Source organism: Myxocyprinus asiaticus, chromosome 3 (assembly GCF_019703515.2).
Source record: "Myxocyprinus asiaticus isolate MX2 ecotype Aquarium Trade chromosome 3, UBuf_Myxa_2, whole genome shotgun sequence".
Taxonomy (NCBI): Eukaryota; Metazoa; Chordata; class Actinopteri; order Cypriniformes; family Catostomidae; genus Myxocyprinus; species Myxocyprinus asiaticus.
The window spans coordinates 41,115,745-41,141,331 of NC_059346.1; the positions used below are offsets into that span (position 1 = coordinate 41,115,745).

Below are 25,587 nucleotides of genomic sequence, written 5' to 3' on the forward strand. Positions count from 1 at the left end.
TAATCAAAAGCTGTTCAACGTTAAAGAATCACTGTAAATTATATTTTGGTATCGTAAAATAGCGCTGTTGTATGTTTTTGTTCATTTTCAACATGGCCACCAACAGCTTTAAAACTCAGAATATCCCTCTTCATTTAGTCTGTCTGGAATCACACTGGACATTCTGTATGATCTATATTTCTGTTATGCACCTGCGAGCTTTTGTTTGTTTTAGTCGTGGAAAGTTTATGTTCGACATATGTCTTCTTACAATATAATGGCTCATTTGTGACGGAATGCATTTTTAAAATGCATTTTTTTATGCTTCACTGGCTATTAATATCTACGTATTTATTTATGTTTTGGCGTGCTTAGAAAGTACACATTTATTAAACCCTATAATGTTTCAAAACCCTCACAAAACCCTCACAAGATTGATATTTATAGTATATTTAGTCTTTCAATATCAAGTCTTTCAATGTCAAATTCAAAAGTGTGCTTTTGATTGATTTTCTTCTTTTTGTGTGTGTGTTCAACTATACTTTTGAAAGAATTGTGAAAATGTAACTTAGCTAATATGTACTGTGACACACTGTGTAGCATTTTGAAGGAGATGAAAATAACCTGTTCAAATGATTAAACGTTCAGATCATCTGTTTGTTGTGACTTGCTTCTTGATCATCGCACGCGTTCGAAAATGCCTCTACATGTTAGGTCTGATGTTTTATATGCGGGTACAAAATATTTTTAAATGATAAAAATAAAAGTGTGGGCATTTTACTTCTGCAAGAGCATACATTGACTTATCATTTACATATAGGCATGTGACATCATCATAACCTCACATTTTAGGGGGACAGAAAGATATGTTAAATATATGAATGTGTCTACATAGAGCTGGTGATCAGAATCTATGTAATGGAGGTGGCATATTTTGTCCACTGGAAATGTTTTGTCACTCTGTCTTGAGTACGGACGAAATATTGCATGAATAGCGCGGGTGTGGGCAAGTACTCAGAAATATATTAAAGATCAACTCAGATCAACTCAGAATAAAAAAACAAATTGCTCATTCAACACAAATGATTTGGTCACATCCCTCTGCACAGTTTAATTCCTCTTTGCGCGAGAGAGGAATGTATTATAACAGCAGAACAATAAATGTGACGTTGCACAAATAAACAACTACCCAAAGTGGTGCAGATGCAAGACCTACACAGCAACAAACACGTTGTAACAGATTAAAGTGTAATTGATTCAAAACAAATGCAATAGAAATGAGAATTTTTATTTATTTATTTATTTATTTTTTATTTTTTTATTTTTTTATGTAGCCTATTTAACATCAAATATGAATGTATCTTACGAAAATTGAATGAAATAAAATAAAGGCGATACTGCCCGTCAAAGATGACTTGAAAAATTAAACAATGGTGACATCTTGTGGCCAATAGGATTCATTGTCTCTTCAAAAGCCCCAGCACCAAGGTAAGCAATTCAGTTGTTATGGTTAAACAAAAAAAAAAAAAAAAAAAAAAAAAAAAAAAAAATTAAATAAAAATAAATAAATAATAATAATAACAATAAAAAAATTATACTCGGTGAAAACTGTGTTCTTTTAATAAGCTCTTTAAGAGCGCATATATATATATATATATATATATATATATATCGAGAGAGAGAGAGAGAGACAGAGAGAGAGAGAGAGAGAGCTCCATTGTTGGAATGTCAGCAAATAGATATATTAGCTTAATGTTCAGGAACTAACATATTTCCCAGAAAAGATTAGATAAAAATCCCCTCCTGCTTAGGGAATAATATAATATGATATAATATAATATTATATAGTATAATGTAATGTAATGTAATATGAATTGAATATGAAACAATATTAAAAGAAGTGGAGAAGTGCTTACATCTAGCTGAACTCACACACTAATGTGTATATTTTGCAACCAACAAATGGGCTTATTCCACATCCACATGATAGCATCAATGTCAAACAGTATATGTGTTCAACATTACTTTCTGTAAATGGTTTATAGTAAAACATGTGCAATTAGGTAGATGAATGCATGAGGAATATGACCTAAAATTGGATTCATCATCAAGTGTTGACCATCGGTTGATGAATTAACAATTTCTCTGGAATATCATACACCTGCCTATAACTAAACACCATGTGCTACAAAGCCTTGAGTGTGTTAGTGTGTTTGAAGATCATTATAAAAATTGCAAATGATGAGCACATCTGTGATGCAATATGTTTGATTTTTAAGGTACTGACATTTGTTCAAAGCTATGATCTGATCTCAGGCCTTGGGGAAACCTTAAAAGAATAGGCATATATTTTGCTATAATAATAACACATCGTAATAATAAATCTGATATTGATGAATTAGGTGTGATGTAATTCAGTAAATTGTAGCCTACAACACGCTCACAAAAATATATTGAGTAGAGGGACAGAACACAATAAAAATCACACCAGGACGTCTGTGTAAATAAGAAAGCCAGTAACTTTACTGAATTCTCTGCAAAATACAAATTTTTTTTTTTTTTTATTAATTTTTTTTTGTCCCAGCAGGAGAATTTTTTTTTTTTCATCCATACATTAATTTTTACTACATACAGCTGAATAAAGTCCCTTGAGATACAGAGATGTGGTTTTAATTTAATGACATCTTGTCTTCAAGTGGCGACAAAGTCCAGCTTGTGCCGCTGAAAGCCTCTTTCTCCTGGTTAAAAACAAAATAAAACCAAAAAGACACACTTTTCTTTCAAACTTACCCATTGTAGGTTTATACAAGCTACATTTGGTACTACAGAATTTTTCAGCATTTTTTTTTTATTTTTTTTTATTTTGTTATTTATATACTTAATGGAAACAACACTCGAGAGAAAGACAAAGAGTGTGTGTGTGTGTGCGCGCGCGCACACGCGAGAGAGAGAGAGAGAGAGAGAGAGAGAGAGAGAGAAAGATAAGAAAAAAATTAAATAAATAAAAAAGAACCGGAGAGCCATATATGGACATTTGAAATCTATATAACAAACAATGTCATTTTTTCCACAATACTGTACACATTTTAGGGATGATCACTCCCGATTCTCAACAAAACCAACTCATTGAAAGGTAATCTGAGGCACTGGGAGGGTGAGTCAGAGGTACCAGCCACAAGCATGAACAACTTGTGAAGAAACACAATGGTCTCAAATCCAGAAAGGATAATGGGTCGGCAGACATAACATCATTTTTCGTCTTTGGTAGAAAAAAACAGACTAACAAATGTCGTGTCAATATCACAGACTGTACAATGACAGATTAATATAAATTTAACAAAACTAGCCACAATCCACTAAATGATGATACAAGCTTACACAAGCAGTCATGAGGTAATTATGACTGTGCTGTCTTATATTTGAATTTTTCAGTGCAATGTCAATCAATGTGACATTGGAAATTATGAGTTTTTAGTTTTAAAAGCAGAGAGGTTGTGAGAAGATCTAGACAAATATCTTGTGCTTATTAAAAGTCCAAAAAAAGGAGCCATGGGGCATATTCATGAGTCCGTCTAAAAGAGGAACTTGAAACTGACGTTCTGAACTTATTTGCCCCTGAAAGACTCAGTCCGGTGGAGGAAAAAAAAAAAAAAGTAGAAGAAAAAAATACAATTAACATGTGCATCTGCACATAATCCCACACTGGGGAGAAAGAAAAAAGTTATGACCATAATTATTTATCATATATACTCATATATTAGAAAGCTATACACAAGCAATATTAATTTCACAGATTTTTTAAAAAAGATTCTTAATATTATTATTCAATATACTTAGAAATACACGTTTAAAAACAAAATTTCTACAAAGAGAGAGAGAGAGAGAGAGAGAGAGAGAGAGAGATAGAGAGAGAGAGAAAAAACATTGAGCAAAGCAAGGGTTCACTGTCTCATATTTCATGGGTTAGGGTTGAAAAGCCCAAGATTTCTCATTCGTTTACTATCATTTCTCAGATAAGCAAAGCTATCAAAACATATTCTGGCTCTTATAAACTACAAAAAGCCACAAAATGCTTTGCATTGTATTCTTTTTAATATGAAAATATAAGCAAGTATATCATACATTTTTTTTTCTCTTTTTCTTCTTTTAATACTGAACAACAAATGAAAGTCCTAAGTTTTAAATTTCATCAGAATGAAGTAACATGGCTCTTAATTTAAAATCCTTCATCTACTCAACACCTCTCTGTCCTGCTATTGATTCTTTCCTTCCTTCAGCAGGAGAGTTTTTTTTTTCTTCCTTTGGAGGTCCTGAAACACCCACTCCCCCATAACTTAACACAGGAACCTGCACGTACTGTATATCTATACAATCCCTCAAAATTCTTGCATAACAGTTTTGTTTGTGTGAAATCAACAATATTTATCAACCTTGACCCATCCCCCTTGTCCCTGCCTTTTCTCTATGTACAATACGTTGAACCTGCAACATGACATTGTCACCCATAACATACATTTAGCGAAGGGGCCCTCTGAAGAGAGTGGCACTAAAAAAGGAATCTGTACATACTGTTCTGGTACAAGAACTCAAGTGCTAAGCTGTCACTTCGCGAAACACTCTCTGCTGTACGTGTCCTGTGGCTAAATATCACTGAGGCAAGTTTAAGTACTTTTACAAAAGAACATCCAAGAGTACCTGACACTTTTTGTTGGTTTGTTACTCTGCATACATGTACACCTACACACACGTGTAAATATATATGCATATATGGTAATTCTTTACATTTTATTCCACACAATGCACAAGTTATGCATAGTAACCCCGCCCACTAAGCCCTCCCCAACCCTGTTGTACTAGAGTTCTTCTTCCCTTTTCCCTCCCATAGACCCGTCAATCAAAATATGTATATGAGACACACTCTGATAAAAAATAATAAAAAAAATTTACAGGTAATTTAGAGAGCACTTCTTCCCCTCTCAACAGCAAAACAGAAAATAAGTGGGAGTAATGATTGTGACTCGTCAGCGGCAGAAAGAAATAGAGAGTGAGGTGGTGCCATGGAACCACATCGGGGAGGTCAAGATCAAGGATGGGGCTTTCCAGGGGCGTCGCATATCATGTGGCCAACCCCTCTAAAAAAGGCGGACTCGCTTGATGGATGGGCTGTCTTGCTCGTCTAGGCCGGGTCGGCCCAATCCCAGGGGCGAATGGAAGTCGGGACGGTGCTCATCGCGATCGCTACCCTCATGTGAGCTGCCACAGCTGCTGAGACTGTCAGCCGGGGAGCGGCCCGAGTCCTGTAGCCCCTGTGGGGGTGGGCCCTGGTGCTGCTGGTGGGACTGTAGCGGGCCGTAGCCGGCGGGCGTGCCGCTGCTGGAGCGATCTCTAGGAGGAGAAACAGGTTCGGACTTGATGTGCAGGCTTTGAGTAGAGGGCAGGGAGAGATTTGAACCCTGACATAAGTGAGTGCTAGAGCAATTTCTGTAGGAAGGAAAGGAAATGAAGGGGATTACGGATCATAAGGAGTGCTTGTGCACTCCTGTACACAGGTGGCAAAGATACTCACAACCAAACCACTGACATTTATCTCATATACTAAAGTGTGGATATCGCAGAATGAGAATTCTATTTAAAAATTTCTAGCAAAATATGTACAAATTCAGAGACTGATTTTAAAGGTCCACTCAATAAAATTTGTGTTCATGTTGCACTGACACCTAGTGGCGTACATGCAGCATAACGCAAAAACAGAAGTTGTCAGTTACCAATGTGATTGTAAAATTCGCTATTAGCAGTCAACCATGATTAATTTATTTCATGAGTGGATTATTAATTTAAAGCGAGTAATATTCAACTGGTCATTTTATCTCAACATCGCTGCACTTGTGAATGTGTGCCCAACACCATATGTAACCATATGCTTTTTCTATAAGACTGAAATGACTAGAGTCTTCATCTAATGTTAGTGCATATAATTTTAAAGAATATTCTTTCAAAAATACTATTCCATTAGCTTCTGTTGAATGTCTGGTATAATAGCACTGGGAGACCACAAGGGGGTGATATGATATTTACTGAAGCAGGTCACAAGGTACAGGTATCACAACATAGGATGGGTATTTTAGAGCTCCTTGCACACACAAAAGTTACAAAGGTTTTTGTACTTCAAGAATGAAAGTGACGTTGATGAGTTTGCAGATTAGTGTACAAAACTGGTTTAACTGCACAAACTGAATGATTAGAAATTATTATACCATTTCTCTGTATGTATATTTAAAAAGGTTTCATTCAAGCTGTCAAATCACAAAACAACATACTTGTAACTGAAAGTACATTAAGTAGGCTCTATAAAAGATGCATATATACAATATATCATCCAGTGATGGCTAGAGTAAATAATCTTTGTCCTTTGATAATGATTTGGGTCAAATTTAATGGAAAACTATTTGAGTTATGCTCCGTGGCACTGCAGATGTTTGAGCAGCCTCCGGAGATGGTGAGCTCGCGATGTGTGCATACATACCTCCATAGAAAATAATTGTTTTGAATTTTAGAGCACGCCATGTAAGACAGGATATTGTGCAATGCTTAGCCCTATTTATATATGAAAAAATCCAGATATATCTCAATAATCATCCTGTGGCACCTTCGGTGGGGGGGCCTCCCCATCCTCCATGATCATTATGATAGTTTATATTTAACTCAGAATAATATTCTATGCATATAATATTCTATATATATTCAGAATAATGTCTATATATTAACAGACTTTAAATATTTAACATTAAAAAAATAATTCAACAGTAAGGAATGGCATTTTTTTATTTAGAATCGCCCTCTTAAACTCCACCCCCACTTTTCTCGAATATGCGTGTCATAGCGCGTTACTTAAATCATCAGCAGTGCTTGTAAGAGGAGTGCTGTGAACTTGACAATGACAAAACAAGCTCTTGGACAAAACAACCAAAAGCATTTATGCAACAGTTTTTACCAAATGCTTTCCCTTTTAAAAGTGATATATTTTCCCCTGGTGAACCAAAAGTCACTGTATGCACTGTAAAGACTCACTGTAACTGTAAATATGAAGTCGGATGTGAGATAAATTTGTTTTCGATAAACAAACAGGCCTAGTTTAAATTAGAAAATAATTAAGAATTAGCTTTCCTACTTTTTGTTTCCCATTTGTCCAAGATTGGTTCCACGTGGAAGGCATATGATAAAAGCTGTTTTATCATAATTTAGTATAATAAAAAAACATTGCGTTATTTCTCCATATGGAGAAACAAAGTCTCTGAAACGTCATATGTTTACAATGAAAATGTGCGTACAGACTATTTAATTCACAGAGGTGGCATAAATATATTAAGATCGGAATTACAATTGCGGGAAACAAAATTCATCTGCTGCTTGTTGATGATTTAAGACGCGCGTTGTTGTGCACTCCTGATAACCGCAGCATGTAGAAATGCTCTTACAGTCAGCTACTTTTGTTTGCCCAGTCACATATGTTCACTTATAATGCAGCAGCCAGTCAATGTGATAGTTAACAATCATGTTTAAGGACATGCTATAGTAATCTAATATTATGCTATTGCATCTTTATGAAGAGAGTGAGTTTACATCATCATCATCATGACCATTAGTCTATTATTCTTAATCTGGCAAGTTTCCCCATCTAACAACTTTTGTTCCCTTATGTTTCAGTACACTTGACATTGCGTCACTAATCTGACACCATGGGGAGTGTCCTTCTACACGACCTAGTTGAAACCTTTCTACAATAACACCAGTATTGGCTATGGTGTTTAAGCCCTGCCCTTTTAGGCATGAGGCTAACTGGTATAAAAAGCAGGCGCGCAAACACCATTCCTCAGAATTTTCTTCCTTCAAGACAGCGATTCATCTCTTGTTTAGAAGCCTACATGGAACCTGAAAAATCTTGCCTTGATGAATGGTTCTTGCAGTCTAGATGCCATCAAGCGATCGCGTTCCGCAGATCTGCCCTGTCCTGGCATGCGTGCCCTATTCAGCTTGCTCGCACAGTGATTCCACTCTCCTCACTAAAGTGGACCATGAGGAAGACAATAGTTATGCCTAACAACCCCCTGTGGAAGAGGCGGTAGCAGCACATCTCTGCCTGGCGAGTAGCAGGGCGCGGAAATCACACCCCGTCCATCCTTCCAAGCTGTGTTGACTGATGTCCACACTGGCTGGAAAAGCATACTCAGCGGCGGGCCAAGCTGGTTCAGCACTCCACGCGATGGCGGTGCTCCAAGTTTTCCAAGCTAAACTCCTCAAGCAAATGGACGAGCAAGGCTACGATCCAGAGACGTTCAAAGAGCTCAGCACCGCTACGGACTTAGTGCTGCAAGCAACAAAATTCACAGCACAGGCCATTGGCAAGTCAATGAGCAACCTGGTGGTTTTGTATCATCATATCTGGCTGACCCTCACGGAAATGCATGATGCAGAAAAAGCAGCTCTATTTGATGCTCCAGTGTCTCCAGCCAGCCTTTTCGGCGGCTCTGTGGAAAGATTTGCCGAGCGCTACGTCACGACCCAGCAACACTCACAGGGTATGAGACGTTTTATGCCAAAACGGAGCAGTACTTCATCACAACTGGCTCGCTCCCGCTCTGTCTCGGGCCAGCGGCCAGCTAAAAACCCCACGCCTGCTGCCTCAGTGCCGCCAAATGTCACCTCTGAACTGCCGGTAAAGCCACACAAGCCGTGGCCCAAACAAAGGCAGCCCCCTTTTTCCCTCCTCCATTTAATTAGGATGAGGAACATTCCTTGCATTTGTTATGCCCTTTGCGAGTGCTACACATATACGTTGAGTGCACACGCCAATTCAGACTGTCTGACCAGTTCTTTGTGTGCTATTGAGGATGCACGTAAGGAATGTTCATCTCCAAGCAAAGACTTTCTCACTGGATCATTGATGCGATTGCCCTGGCTTACGTGTTGCAGGGTGCAAATTGCCCAGTTGGTGTTAAAGTACACTCAACTAGGGCTGTGGCCTCTTCATGGGCATGGATGAACAGTGTGTCCTTTCAAGACATATGTTTTGCAGTAAGATGGTCTTCAAACACATTTGCAAGGTTTTACAACCTAGACTAACTTCTCTCTCATAGAAAGTCGTCTCTGTCTAGAGTGCTTGCTATGTCATTAGCCAAACATATCCTTATGCCCCTCTTTTTAAGTACAGGCTCCCTGTCTTTTTACACAACTGCCTGCATTCAGACTGCTGTATTTCCCAAAAGTCACAGGCACTTTCATTACAAATAAACTTCCTTCCCTACAAGGTTCGTGAAGGGGTTAATTCATACTATATGACCATAGTTCATATATATATATATATATATATATATATATATTCTGAGTGTTCCCCTCCTGGCTCACTGTGAGGGTCATTCACTTGCGGCATACTCATGTCAGTCGCCGTCCCGCGTGACTGCGGCATCATGTTTCCTCTCTGGGAAGAGAGGAAACATGTTGTGTAGTGTGGTGTGATGGGAATCTGTTCCCCATAACGTCAGCTTAGTGGCGGAACGTCAGGTGTACTGAATTGTAAGGGAACATCTCGGTTATGTATTTAACCTCGGTTCCCTGAGATGAAGGTAACGAGACATTGCATAAGCTGACCGCACTACGGACTCAGTTTTTTTTTTTTTAGGTGCGAGCAATGTCTCTTAGTCAGAAAATTCTGAGGAATAGTGTTTGCACGCCCGCTTTTATACTGGTCAGATTCGCACCTAAAATGGCAGGGCTTAAACACCATAGCCAATACTGGCATTATTGTAGAAAGACTTCAACTAGGTTGTGTAGAAGGACATTCCCCATAGCATCAGCTTAGTGATGCAATGTCTCGTTCCCTACATCTCAGGGAACCAAGGTTACATACGTAACCAAGACGGTTTCCAGAATGATCCCAGAACAGAGCTTTAAGGTACATTTTTGGTTTTCCAGGAAAGTTTTCTTTACGGAAATAGAACGTTTTTTTAGGTTGTACACAATGGTTCCCCTGTGTTCCCATAACCTCTTAATTTCTAGATCCTTTCAGCAACCATGCTGCAACCTCAATAAACAGACAAGCCATTGATAAATTCATGATTAATTATTATGAATTATAGTTATTATATAATCATTCAAATCAACCACAACACATTTTGGAAGACTTATATATCTTCTCTGCAACCCTTCTGTGCTTCAACACTGAAAACTGTGCCTTTTTTTTCAGTTTCCTTAAAAACTTCCTCATTCATTCAATAAACCATTCAATTTACCTTAACCAGCTAATGTTAGATTAATTTCTTACTGTACAGATTAGTGGAGAAATCTCTGTTTCTCTTCAGTTGTAAACAATAAAATCCTCTTGGTTAAACTTACACATCATATTCTTTTCGATTTTCTGAGTGAAATTTGTATCAAATCAATAACATTTAGACTATAGTTAACCTCACTTTTAACTGTAATTATTTATTGAGGAAAGCTATAGAAAGAACGTCAGTCAGTGAGTCTGTCTCCCAATGAACATTAATGTTTAATTGCACAAGAGCACGAATTTCTGTGGCTGAATGAAGTGCATGCAGATCAAATGCGCATTCATATTCACCTTATGCGCCAGAGAAACTAGCAACATCTATGGTGTTGATGTCAAAGTGTATTTAGCTAGCAAAGTGGATTTACGGGATATAGAGTTGCCAAAAACGATCATAATTATTTTAAAGTTTTCAGGGGATGTCATAACAACTGGAAGCAGAGCAGGGAGATTTTGAAACAAGAGTACTTCATTCATAAATACACAAGATCCTACCTTCATGCTGTGGATGTACTGATATTCTTCTGTGCTCATGAAACTCATATAGACAACACAAAGTCATTAAAAATATCTCTGTAAAAAACCTCTGGTCATCTTTTCGTGTCATTCACCCATTGTGTTATTGTTAAGGTGAGCAGATTTTGAGTGTTATACTGGGACTGGGGAAAGGTGCGACTATACACACATATTGTAACGCTGCTGCTGGTGCTGGCAATGACAAAGACGATGACGATGGAGTGAAGAACCCAAGTGCAATTTTATTAACAAAAGTGAGATCCAATAACCCTAACTATAAACATGAACTAAACAAAACAAATGAACTTGACTTGACAACGTTACCAAACATAATCCTCTAGGGGACGACTCCCCTGACGTAGGAGTTGGTCCGCTGTGTTCATATTGTGTTGGTCAGGTATTCTGTAACGTTCTGTAACATTGTCATGTTAAGTCAAGTCAAGTTCATGTTTATAGTTAGGGTTATTGGATCTCACTTTTGTTAATAAACTTGCACTTGGGTTCTTCATGCCATCAACATTGCAAGGAGTGTAACAGAAATACCTGACCAAGGACAATGGTAAACATGAGGGCTTAAATACATGGACAAGGGGTAAAACAAAGATGAGGGAACCAATGAACAGACAGAACTGATAACAAGGTAATCAAACAATAAACCAATGAAAACAAGACACATGAACCTGGAGGGGAAACATGAAATCACATGACAAGGGAACCACATGACATGAAACAGGAACTAAACTTTTCAAAATAAAAGACATGAAAAACATGAATCAACAGAATAAACATGACACATATACATGTGAAAGTGTATGTTTTAATTTATATTCCATTTATAACTATTTTAATCACATTTAAGCCTCTAAAACAAGTAAGGTGACAAATAAATTTTAAAAAGTAGAATTTTATTTTTCTTTATGTTATGAATTTGCAAGTAAAATAATACAAGCTGTCACTGTTGGAAATTGCATGTCAACTACACATTTTAATACAAATTATTAACAAGTTGGAACCTAAAAATTAAGCAGAATTACACGTAAAACAATTAAACACTTGTATCATGAAAAAATGCAGTGTCATAGCTGTCTATGTAATCTGTCTGTTCCAATTTATCTTCGCGGGTGACAGAAAAAACACCTCACGAGCATTTTCACATAGTAAAGGGGTGGTGTAACATCTTGGAGAAAATACTTTCTGTGCTCCCAGACATAATCCATTTTGATCGACTCTTCTCAGCAGCTTCAGTACAAACAGGAAGTTAGATGACAAAATTCGAAAGAGTGCAGCGCGGACAAGGGCGGGGCTGAATAAGCTGAATACAGTATTCAGCTTATTCAGCCCCACCCCTTTTCTGGACTCCGCTCTTCCGCATTTTGTCATCTAACTTCCTGTTTGTATTGAAGCTACTGAGAACAGTAGATTACAAGGTTACAACTTGTTAATAATTTATGTTAATGTGTTGATGACATGCAATTTCCAACATTGACAGCTCATATTATTACACATGCAAGTTTATAACATTAAAGAAAATTACAATTGTACTTTTTAAAATTGTTTTGTCACCCTAAATGTTTAAGAGGCTTAAATGTGAATAAATAGTTGTAAACGGAATATAAAATAAAACATACACTTTCACATGTAAGTGTGTGTATATAAATATAGTAGCACCCCTTCCCCTGTTCCGGTTTAACACTCAAAAAATCTGCTCACCTTAACTATACCACGATGGGCGAATGAAACGAGAAGATGGTCAGAGGTGTCGTACAGAGATATTTTTTATGACTTTATGATGTGTTGTCTCTTGGAGTTTCATGAGCACAAAGAAATATCAGTTCGTTCACAGTGTGAAGGTAGGATCTTCTGTATTTATGAATGAAGCACTCTTGTTTTAAAATATCCCCGCTCTGTTTCCAGTTGTTATGACATCCCCTGAACACTTTAAAATACTCATGATAGCTTTTGACAACTCTATATCCTGTAAATCCACTTCGCTAGCTAATTTGACTTTGACATCAACACCATAGATGTCTATATAGCAACTGATAGACCGGAAGTTCAGAGACAAAATGTACAAGATGGCTGCGCGCTAGTTTCTCTGGCACATAAGGTGAATGGCTATCAGACAGCGACTAAGGTTATTAGATATTAAGATAATATTTTGAGGTAGAAAGTTAGGGTATTCTTGAATGTTTTTCTCATCTGTTCATTATAATGCATTCAAATGCCATACTGTTAGCCTATTTACAGTATTTTCCGCATTTAATTAAATGCTAGCCTACTTCACTAATTTCATTCATTGTTGTCTATCAACCTCAAATAATCAAATGTGATGAGAAAAATGATGAAAAATATGAATGAAAAATAAAAACGTAAAATAAGCATTAGAGTACGTTCCGCATAAGTGATTTTAAAGTTGAACCACAAAAACCTCCCTGCAATGTTCTTGGAAGGTTAGTTTATGGTTACACAAATACAACCTAAAAATAACCATTAGAGAACATTCTGCATAAGTGCTTTTAAGGTTGCCACAGAAAAACCTGTCTGCAGTGCTTTGGGAACGTTAGTTTATGGTTCTAAAAATATAACCTAAGGAGAACTGGTTCCCAAAAATTAACCAAAGGGAACCATCTGCTAATGTTAGGGGAATGTTCTGTGCTTGCTCTTGAAGGACTAGGCTGCTTATATACTATTACACGATTGCCTCACCTGTTTAACATCTCCTGTATCACATTGCCTTATTATTTTAACTCGTCAAATGTTTGTTAGTCATAAATTGTCCCTGTCTCAACTTTTTTGGAGTGTGTTGTAATCATCTGATTTGAAATTATTTTTCAAACTGTCCCAACTTTTTCGGAATTGGGGTTGTATATATATATATATATATATATATATATATATACTGTATATATACATACACACACACACACACACACACACTTTTTGATGTTCCACCCTAGAAAATTTTACTGTTCCCCTCTGGCCACCCCATAAAAAAAATCCTGGAGGCACCATTGTAATCACCTGGAAAATCTTCCGATTATCGATGAATGAAAAAGGCATCGATCCCAAGCCTAGCAATTAACATAAATATTACTGAGTGCACCTTATAAAGAGAGGTTTATTTTTAGTACAGCGACAAAGAATGGTAAGAGTGAGAGAAAGTTGCATGTAATAAATGATAAAGGATAAGAATAGGTTATTCAGTGAGTCTTTGCATGTATTTGGACTTACCCCAGTTGACTGAGAGCAGAGTGATGCATGTTCTGTATCTGATGTTGTTGCCATCCACTCATTGAGCCCAGATGCAGCGTGTTAGCACTGTTAAAGCCAGATATAGAGGACAGATCCGCACTGCTCAGAGAATATTCTAGAAGAAAACACATGATCACAGTTAACATTTGCATCCTAAACCTGTTTGACTTCAAGGTGCAAGTTTATGTTGTAATCCCTTTTAAATGTAATTTCTTAACAGTTTATAGTTATTAACTGACTAAATTATTTTAATCTAACTTCTTTTAAATAATTTAAAGTCATCTTGAGGCCCTCTTGTGGGCACTGGCTGGTTAACAACCACTGTTGTAAACTATGGTCAGACTTTGTGTTGCTCTTATGGATAACTATGTATCCGCCTACTGGAGAGATAGACACATTACATACAGACTAGACAATAAATCAGTGAGATCCCACATACTGTAGATTTAGTCTCTGTTTAACAAATATATAAAATATTTTTTAAATAAAATAAAAAATTAATTTAAATCCTATAAGTAATTAGACATAATTACAATTATAAACGAAATAAAAACTAAAATTTACATTGAAATTTTAAGAAAAAAATCTAATTATTACTGTAGTTTACAATGATGAGTCATAGACGGATCAGTTTTGGAGAATTCACAATAAATGAATTAATGCGTAATTAAATGCGTAACCTTTTATTATTAATATTTAATATTTCTATCAATATATAACCTTTTAATAATATTTATATTATTATTTATTATATATTTAGAATTCACAAATTCATTTGTATTATTAATAAACATTCCATTTACTGAATTTATGAAGATAAAATATAATGCAGTTTTTCATAGGAAAACATTCTAAACATTCTGAATAATGCAAGAAATAATAAATGGTGTTAATTTAATGTGTAGTGTTAGTATATTCCAGAACAATAGAGCTGTTCAGCCATGACGTCAATTTGTAGGCGAACCTGGAAGGCTAATTCACCATGGGTTCCCTCTGGATTTTCCTATGAGTTTTTATAATGTTTTTTTTTTTTTTTTTTTTTTTTACTTATGAGTAAAATAAGGCCTGTGGTATACATTACTTGACGACACGTAGACGCTTTGTTCTACAACACAAATTACACACAGTCATACCTCAAACATGAATTTTGAAGCCGCCATGTGTTTAAAAAAAAAAAAAAAAATATGTAATTCAATACTGCTTCAAAATTCACGTTTGAGGTATGACTGTGTATAACTGTTGTAAAACAAAATGTCCACGTATTGTCAAGTAATGTTTACCACAGACCTTATTTTACTTAAAACCCCCATTATAAAAACCCATAGGAATACCCAAAGGAACTCATGGCGAATTCTCTTCTGGTTTTTGGACTACAACCTGAACAGCTCTATGTAGGTGAATGTTGTCTCAGGGGTTATTCTGAATATGTTTATTTTTATTGTTATTATTTATTTATTTTTTAATGACAAATCGAATTCTACCTACCAGTACCATATGAGGTGGAAATGGCTGAGGGGTAGCCGCCCATTCCCTGCCCTGGTAGAGTGGGTGTCGCTACAGAAACCACAGGAGTTGCCAGTGACTGTGCAGACTGAGAGTTGTTTATTCTCTGATTCTACAAAAGGAGGAACAGAGAAGAGTAAAACATGAATGCATATGACTTGTCGATTTAGCAGGACAGAAAGTATCTATGTGTGCATCTCAAACAATGCAAAGAGAATGAAAGAGAAAATAATCACTTGACATGACGCACCACTGAACCCTCTCAACCTATGATTTACAATCTCTCACAGGGCACTTGGTCGCTATAGAAACTCAAGGTCTCCATGGCAACAGAGGGGTTGGAGGATTTGTTTTACTTTTTCGTCTTGCTGGTATGAATGCTGAAAGATGTGACAATTTTGGGTTTATTTTTATGGGTTAAGAAAATCAATGAAAAAGCAGAAGTGGAAATGTGTGTGTGTGTGTGTGTGGGGGGGGGGGGGGGGGGGGGGGGGTCAAAAAGATGAAGTGGCTGTCGCTGGCAGTGCGATGACTTAGATGAACACTAGATGTCACTATAGAGCTGTGTAGCGTTCCTCTTCTCACTAATAATTTTTTTATTTTTTTTTTCATTTTGTTGAAGCATTTTTACAGGTCACATGTGCTTATGAGTATTAACTAAATAATATTGGATACACTATTGACATTTCTACTTTTAAATACTTTATTGCTCTTTATGAAGGGGTAATATTTACCATCTAGAGTTGATTTTTATGGCATATTTACCTTTATGAGGGCATAAAAATAAAAAAAAAACCAAACACACTGTGTCACCATTTTATTTTAAAAACTTGATTCTTTAAAATAAATTCCCCATCTGAATTTTTAGAATAATTAGCAAGGCTAAGATGATGGAATTTTAGCATTTTACTTTCTGACACTGGTCACTTGTACATTTATATTTATGCATTTGGCAGCCTCTTTTAACTGAATTGTCTTACAGTGGATTTAAAGTGCATTCAATCTATACTTTTGATCAGTTTGTGCATTCCCTGTGAATTGAACCTGTGACTTTATTGTTGCTTGCACTATGTTCCACCAGCTGAACTACAGGAAAAAATGGACATATAACATATCTATGAGGATGATGTCTATCAGCCTATGTCACTAGTTTAAGTGACAGTCTCACTTACCAATAGAAGGTCAACATCCTCAGACTGATGGCATTAAAGGGAGGGGGATAAATCCAGAATTAGAGTAATTTGCTGACAGTGGCAGTGAGTGAAGCTGATGGTGTGTGATGCGTGTGGCACTATGACACTATAATAACCTACTGGCAAGCACTTTCCCAAACATGACCAAAGCTGAGGAGAGTATTCAGGATGTTTCTAACATGAGTCTAACCTCGGCTTATCACCTCATGAGACTATTGGAGAAGAAAGGAGAGGAGAATCACATAGGAACTAGGGCTCAGGCATCATGTCTGTGACCAAAGGCCGCAGAACTGTTATAGCCAGTAGTCATAGCCACTTGTATTTACAAAGAGCAATACTTTTAATGAGAGGTGCTATACATTTTGGTGGCTTATTTGCTAAAACTAAGCCAAGGGAAGAGGGTCATTATTAATTCTCGTTCTCATTCTCAGCTCAATCTACTCAAAATGCTCTCCGCGGACCATGTCAATGAAGAGAACATAATGTGATGGACTTACAATTGAAGGCATGTTGTTCTTGGCGCCAGGTGGGATGAGCACACGCAGGTCAGGCTTACGGCTGTTCATGCCCAGGTTAACCGGCGGAGGGGACTTGGCCTGCATGCTCTTGTTCATGCCTCCAGAGGACACCAGCAGTCCAGGAGAGTTACGGTGGTTTCCATAGCCATTTCCTAATGAGAAACAGAGAGAAAGAGAACAAAGGCATTAGACACAACAGTGCCAAATTCATTACATCAGGCTTTCACCATGCCACACAATTTAAGCAAGCTTCATTTCCCTCTTTCGCCTCTGCCAGAATGCACCATTTCCAGCATCATCTACTATGAAGCTTCCACTGAACCTGTCTTCAGCTCTCCATACGCTTCCAGTGAGCCTTCACCACATGCAGCCATTAAACACAGTTTTATCCGTTCTGGAGTACTGCAACCATCTTTCAGCAAGAATGTGCTCTTTCAGTTAGATGTTTCCACACCATTTCACACAACTTTCACCTCCACCACCACTCATTCATTTGTACCAAGCAATTGGTAAACACACCCTCTCATTCAACTCCAATCAAACCAAACCAGACGAATTCAGCTACCCCAGATCACCCTGTCACACTCAGCTGATTCGGACTCATGAATCAGTATATGCAATATAATTATAATTCAAAATATGATTTTTTTTTAATGTTCACTTTATAAAAAAGTTCAGCTTATTGTAATGGATAAGTTTTATATTTTTATGTCTATAAAAAGAAGTTATTTGAAATTAAGAACAAAGGGGAAACTTGGGGAAAACAATGAGCTAATTCAATAATCCTCTCCTAGCCTCTCTTAGAAGTGTAAATATGTCATTAAAATCATATGTGGATGGTTGATACTTTTGAATACTTTTGGAAAGTTGACATGTCATCCAGTGTTGACATGCTACAGTCCATCTAAAACAACTTAAAACAGCATTTAGCTTATTATTATTTCTTTTGTTAATTACACTGAAAAAAATAATAATAATTTTACCCTAAGTTAATTGTAGGTTATAAAATGTTGCTTTTTAAAAAGTATTATTATTATTTTTTTTTTACTCAACATTACATTGTTTTTAAATGTATTAACTGAGTTTTGAACAGACTCATGTCAATTATTTAAAGTCAGTTAGAAAAAAAATATTTCAGCTGAGCTGTGTTTGGGGAAGTGGCCATAGGCTCTTGCACCTGAATTTGTAATTATGTAGGACCGGGCAGGGTATGGAGGCTAATGTGGAGCATACTGTAAATAGTTGTTGTTGGTAATTAGTAGGGTTGTAGTTGTGTTTACAGTTCTGAGTTGAGTTACCCATGCTGTTTTGGGTTCAATTATAGTGTTTCACTTTTATAAGTCACCATCAAGGGGAAAAGTGTTCCTTTTAACTAAGGTAAACCTTGTTCTAAACCACATAACTTGATTTATCTAAACATGTGGTCAGTGTGAAAGAGCAGAAACTATAACTCTGATAGTATCTGAAAGAAGATGTTTGAGATTACCCATCATGTTCAGCTGCAGCAGGACTATGAATTTAAGTTGAAGAATACTGATTTAACCTAAAAAGAATGCACCAAATCTCATGTTGTGTTTTGATTAAGTATAATTAACACGACTAGTTTGCATTGGATTTACTCAATATAAATGAGCTGTTTTAACAAAAAAATATGCAATACCCATAATATGTATTTAAATATCAAATGAACATAAATTAATTTTGTGCAACCACATTTTTTTAAAAATATTTTTTTTGTTTTTTTGGTAAATTCAAAAAGTAATGTTTTTTTTTTTTTCAGTGTATACAGTATACTCATATATAATATGAAATATTTTACATGCAACTTTTTTGATCTCATATTAATGGAGAGACTACATGGGATTTTTGTACTTTAAAAAAAATAATTTGTCACATCACAGAACCATTTAATGAACTATTGCAGGGAAAAAAGTGATTGAAAATGAATTAAGAATAAAAATGTAAAATTAATGTTGTCCAGTTCTCAGATATACACTTTTCCTTACACATTTATATATATTATATTATATACAACTTAATCTTGATGTCCCTGGACATGTTATGCATCAACTAACCATGTGCAGTTAACTGTAGAGAGCTAATATTTGGTTTGAGAATTCCTAACAAACTGTTGCAGTATCATGGCTATTTAGAGAAATTGAGAGATAAGCAGGGAGATAAAGAGAAAGAGAGAGGAGAGAGATGAGGCTCATTCGTTCCTCGTGTGGTTTTGTGGTAAGGAGGCAGGTGTTTGATGAATAGAGACAGGTGGCATTGAGTGCTTTAAGGGTATTTGTAGTACTGATTTTGAAGAGTGAAACAGTAAAAACATGATATTAGATGAAACATTTTGAAAAGTTTTATTTGTGAGCAGACCACCTCTGTTCAAATGAATTCCCTTATTTGAAAGAAGATCCATTACAATGAATTTACAAATTACATATGAAAAAAGTAAAATAAATAAATACAATAGAATGTACATGGGAGTGAGTAAATATATTTTGTATGATATTCCAGTAATTTTAATACCTTATATTTTATATGGCCGATATGGGGCACATGAGGAAGGTTGCCACTACCGCATCTCATTTCCCAAGGCAAGCATTTTCAATTAATGACATAAAATGCATGCCCCTTAACTATTGACAGTCAAGGCTGTCATTTGGCAATCAATGCTAAATATATGTGTGCACATGTGGCTTTCACTTATGACTACCAGAATTGGATCAGACAAGCAATCTTTATTCATCATCCACAACTGCTAGACCGATTTCATCATCTCCACAGAAGTAGAGTGTACATTATAATAGAAAAAGAGGATGGATTGGAGGAAAGAAGTACAGAGTCTTTGTTTCAATCCAAATCCTTTTTCCCCCTTGCTTTCGAGGGAGAAAATGTGGAGTGCTGCATATTTTTTGCCACTTAAAAGAGGGTTAGGAATTATATGGTAGACATAAATGAATTTCCCAATCATACACTCAAGAGGGAAACTAGACGCAGATGTCATCCTCAGAATTTTCGTCCTGGTGATCTTTCTTTAATTTGAAGGCGATGTTCTTTGTTGTTTTCAAATGAGATATCTTGAAAGAGCAATTTGCACGATTCAAGGAAAATAAGGAGGACATGAGAAGAAGAGTACCAAGAATAGTAACTGTGATTGTGAGAGATTGTGTTTGTACAAGTGTGTGCGGGTAGATGTATGCGCCATGTGCACTGATACACTTCCTGTCTCCTCAAACTTTGTGAAGTGCAGGGCTCTAACAGCTGGCTTGAGCTCTTCTCTAAACATTTAAACACAGCCACACTCCCAGAGCTCATTGTTCAGTGAATGAGTAGAGATGAGGAAATAGAAATAACATTCCATTTAATGACCTAAAATAGATTTCCTCACTTACAGCTATAGTTCACCCAAAAATGAAAATTACTTACCTCCCATTCCAACCCATTCCAAAAGCTGCTCTTTTTCAAACAATGAAAGTAAATGATGAGCACGACTCCCCATCAAGAGCAGCTTGGACATACATATCCATAAATATCTAATTTTGTGTTCCACTGAAAAAGGTTAGTCATGTGGGTTTGGAATGACACTTCATTTTTGTGTGAACAGTCCCTTTAAAGTCAACAAAACAACCGGGTACAATAACAAATTTTCTGTGAATATCTGTGCATTTTCAAGCGATTTGAAAGATTACTCCTATAAACACATCTATAATCAGAAGCACGCAATCAGAAATTCCAAGAAGTTCCTGTAACTATCACTGTACAAAAGCTGCACAAAATGACTACGAGATAGAACCATACATGAAAATTGCCCTCTGTTCTGCTCTGGTAACCATAGAAACCTCTGATTTCATGATGTGTGCAAGATTAATTAAAGGGGTACATACAGTACAGTACATCTGAGCCAATAAAGAAACACACGGACCATTCAGATCACACAAGTTGGGGTGTATTTAACAACCAGTTGATAGTGATTAGCAATACCACCCAAGAGTTAAAGTGACCCTAAGAGAGCAGACAGACAGAAAAGATGAGTTCACGTAAGGGCATGTGCTAGACACCGGTGATGAATGAGCCACAGCTGCTTGATTTATGCATCAAAAGAAATATAGCTGGGATTCAGGTGGTCAGTAAAAAAAGCATTGCACTCATTTCTCATGCTTTTCATGCTGTTTATAAGTTTGAGCATGGCATCTTAAAACCAAAACCTGTGCACTAGGCTAGTTGTTTCAAGGGATAGTTCACCCAAAAATGAAAATTCTCTCATCATTTACTCACCCTCATGCCATCCTAGATGTGTATGACTTTCTTTCTGGGTGAACTATCCCTTTAAACTAGTGGGTCTCGCGACCTCAGAAGTCGCAGGTCCATCCTGACAGGGTCGGTAAATACAAATATACAAATGTATAGCACACATGCACATAGCTGTGCATAATTAGGATAGCAAAAGAAAAAAAAAGAAAAAAGAAAAAAAAAGAAACAAGCTTAAAAACCTTTAAAAGGGAGGAGAAAACACTTCCCATTTCTTATGTTGTTGACTTAAAGGCTGTGCATCCAATCAAACAGTATTTTGGTGCAAGCATCTGTCACTGCGTAGAAACTAGCCAAATTAGGCAGTTGCCAACTTGGACAGGTTGTGTTACAAGCCCTCATCCTATGCGCACAATTAAGCAAGGTAAAACAAAAATCAGATCCAGGCTACCTTAAATACATGCAAAAAGGATAAACATGGTTTATGCCGAACACAATGTGTTTTATGCCGTTAATTATTGGCTACCTAGAGCATGAAACCATCATTGTTGGGCTTTGGCAGTTCATGGTGATATTAATACATTTTAATATTTGCTGTGTGTTGGGTCATCACTTGATTTACAATGCAAACCTACGTCCTGAAGCAAAACCAGTTGAAAACTGCTGCACTATAGGCCAATGCAGTGTCCATCTTCAAAAAGTTTTCTGACTCACGCTGTTTCCCTTGCAAAAGCCACACAAGTCTTTTCCATGTACGCTTGAGGCCCAGCCATCGCCCTCATAATGGGGAAGTACTAAAATTATAGCTTCCCAGAAACTAGTGGTCCCCTCCTCACACACAAATCGCCTGATGTGTACAGATGATAAAGGACCCAATTCTATTTCTGGGGCTCCACAGAGGAGGCTTAGCTGTAAATGGGCTTGGCCTAAGTTTCCACTTAATGTTAAAGCAAACCGACCGTCTAGTGTGGTTTAGCACACGCTCGCTTTCCCTGCATATTGAACTGTCTCTGATTTCTTATTGTGGTCTAACGGCCTCAGTTAATCATCCTGTTGTCCATGTTTGTTTACTCATTGTTGAGGTTTCAGCCTGGCCCTGGCTCTAGCAACTGAAAGAATTTCACATGCACAGCTAATTCAATGACCGGTAGTAAACTGCTGAGGTGTGGTGAGAGTAGATGTCTGCGAGCAGTCAGTTAACAATAAAAAAGTTCTCATACTGTCTGTGAGACCCAAAACCACCCCTTATGAGGTAAAAAAATGTGGTCCGCTTCACATTGTCCGATGAGCTGGCCAACCTTTCCATATCTCTTAGCTTAATGCAATGGGTCACACATGCATAAATAAACATAGCAGGGGATTTGTGGTTGTCTGAGAATGGCAGGGTGCTGTGCACACACAAAAACATATGCAACGGACATAATGAAGTTAAATTTGAAGCACTCTGTGCCAAGCATTGAATCAAAAAAATAAAAAATATACTGTAAGTTTATATACGTGTACAACCCCAATTCCAAAAAAGTTGGGACACTGTGTAAAATGTAAATAAAAACAGAATGCAATGATTTGCAAATCTCATAAACCCCTATGTTATTCACAATAGAACATAGAAAACATATCAAATATTTAAACTGAGGAAATGTACCATTTTAAGAGAAAAATAAGGTAATTTTGAATTTGATGGCCACAACACGTCTCAAAAAAGTTGGGATGGGGGCAACAAAAGGCCGGAAAAGTAAGTGTTACTAAAAAGTCTCTCAGAAGTAAAGATGGGCAGAGTTTCACCAATCTGCGAAAAACTGCGTCTATAAATTGTGGAACGATTTCAGAATAATGTTCCTCAATGTAAAATTGTGAAAACTTTGAATATCTCATCATCTACTGTACATAATATCATCAAAATATTCCGAGAATCTGGAGAAATCTCTGTGCGCAAGGGACATGGGTGAAAATCAATATTGGATGCCCACTGCATTAAAAACAGGCATGATTCTGTAATGGAAATCACTACATGGGCTCAGAAACACCTCCAGAACTCATTGTCTGTGAACACAGCTCGCCTTGCCATCCACAAAAGCAGGTTAAAGCTCTATCATGCAAAGAAGAAGCCATATGTGAACATGATCCAGAAACGCCACCGTCTTCTCTCTCTCTCTCTCTTTCTCACACACACACACACACACACACACACACACACACACACACACACATGAGAATGAGAGTTTAAGAGATTTAATGTCCATTGAAATGAATATGTAAACTATTGGGAGACTAGTTATTTCAATTTTTCTTTCTCCCAGTTAGACTTTGAGAAACATATAATGCTACTTTAATTGGTGCTATTTTAGTGCATTTCATCTTTATACTGTGGAAGGCTTTGTTTGTAAAATTATAACAAAACATTATTGTTACATATTGTTTTATTTTCTAAGAAGGAACTAAATGGATTTTGACAGGAAAAGAAGTATATATGGAGAGTCAATATCCAACACTTTCTAAATCTGCGATTAATCGCAATTAACTACAAAACATTATGCGATTAATTGCGATTAGAAAATGCATCGACTGAAAGCACTAATATAAATATGTCTTGATTGTTTGCCATTGAATGATGGTTCATAATGGGGTTTTGCTTTTCACATTTACTGTAAAGTTGTTGAGCATCTAAGTTGCAACTGATTGCAATCAATCTTAAAAATGTGGTTACTGCAAGATTACGTAACTAGGATACAAGTTCACTCAGATATACTTACTATTAGTATCTCTCTCTCTCTATTAGTGTTTAAATTAATAGTATCTTTTAACAAAAAGGATGCTATAGTGTTCCTGTAGCTTAAATGATGGAGCATGGGTTTGATTTCCATGGAACAAATGAACTGATAAAATGTATTCCTTGATTGCACTGTAAGTCCCTTTGGATAAAAGCATCTGCAAAAAGAATACATGTAATACTATAGTTCTTGGAATCAACTAAGGCTGTTCAAAGACAAAAAAGACTGAATATTGATGTTGTATTCTCTGTCAGACCATTAATACTGAGGGTACTTGTGCCGTTTGACTCTCTTCAACTCTTGTTTCCAGAGTGGCAGCCTACATCAACTCCACACTGTGCCCTCTGTTAGCGTGTGCACCAGCACAATGGCTTCATTTGATGGCAGTAGACCTTGAATATGGACAGAAGGCCCACATTAACAAGTGGCACTTTTGTGCATCAGAGACAGTGAGAAGAAGGGGTCAGTTGACAGACCTTCCCCTCACCCTCATACAATGGCCTCAGGGCCAGACAAGGTTACCCAGCTGTGTCTCAGCAACCCAGAACCAAGTTCAAAGGAACTACTGTCCTGCTTTAAATATCAAAGCCATGCTTCTGTAGTGACCACTGGTTAGTGGTTGAGACTGACAGACCCCCCCCCCCCCCCCCCCCCCGCCACACACACACACACACACACACACGTTGGTGCAGCTATCCTAATGAGGATTCTCCATAGACATAATGATTTTTATACTGTATGAACAACAGATTTTATCCCCTAACCCTAACCCTACCCCTAAACCTAAACCTAACCCTCACAAAAAACATTCTGCATTTTTACATTTTCAAAAAAGTTTTGTATGTTTTTTTAAGCTATTTGAATTATGGGGACACTTGAAATGTCCTCATAAACCACATTTATAGCATAATATCCTTGTAATTACCAGTTTGTAACCTAAAAAAAATGTCCTCGTAAACCACCCAAACGCGCTCACATACACACACACACACACACGTCCGCATATCCCCAGAGACTGCGGCAACCACATGTCAAAGCAGCACTCTGGCTGTATGCTGCCATAACTATCCCTTTCAAGTGGATTGTGCTTGTATATATAAACTCAAACACAAATTTTCCAAAAGGATGGTAACTGGACTACTGCATGGTAAAGTATTCCAAGTATGTTTCACTCCAAACATATGATATTTGTTATCCTGTAAAAGACATAAAGCAGAAGAGCAGACTTAAAGGGAAGCTGTGTGTACTGTCATGTTCAGTTTGGATCAGACAATGGGAGCTGA

General features: G+C 36.9%; 1 protein-coding gene across 5 annotated transcripts in view; it reads right to left on the reverse strand.

Annotated features, from left to right (window-relative positions):
* Nucleotides 1–1,604: 1,604 nt before the first annotated feature.
* Nucleotides 1,605–25,587, reverse strand: part of LOC127425608 (myocyte-specific enhancer factor 2C-like) — a 99,486-nt gene continuing 75,503 nt past the window's right edge. For 2 of the 5 annotated variants that reach the window (XM_051671814.1, XM_051671806.1), the window contains exons 7-10: nucleotides 17,262–17,434; nucleotides 15,554–15,683; nucleotides 14,048–14,183; nucleotides 1,605–5,364 (exon numbers count right to left, since the gene is read on the reverse strand). In XM_051671814.1, coding sequence (XP_051527774.1) covers nucleotides 5,112–5,364; nucleotides 14,048–14,183; nucleotides 15,554–15,683; nucleotides 17,262–17,434 — 692 coding nt within the window. In that variant the 3' untranslated portion in view covers nucleotides 1,605–5,111. Of the gene's footprint in view, nucleotides 5,461–14,047; nucleotides 14,184–15,553; nucleotides 15,684–17,261; nucleotides 17,435–25,587 lie in introns of all 5 variants that reach the window. The other 3 variants (XM_051671787.1, XM_051671778.1, XM_051671796.1) reach the window with 2 other exon arrangements.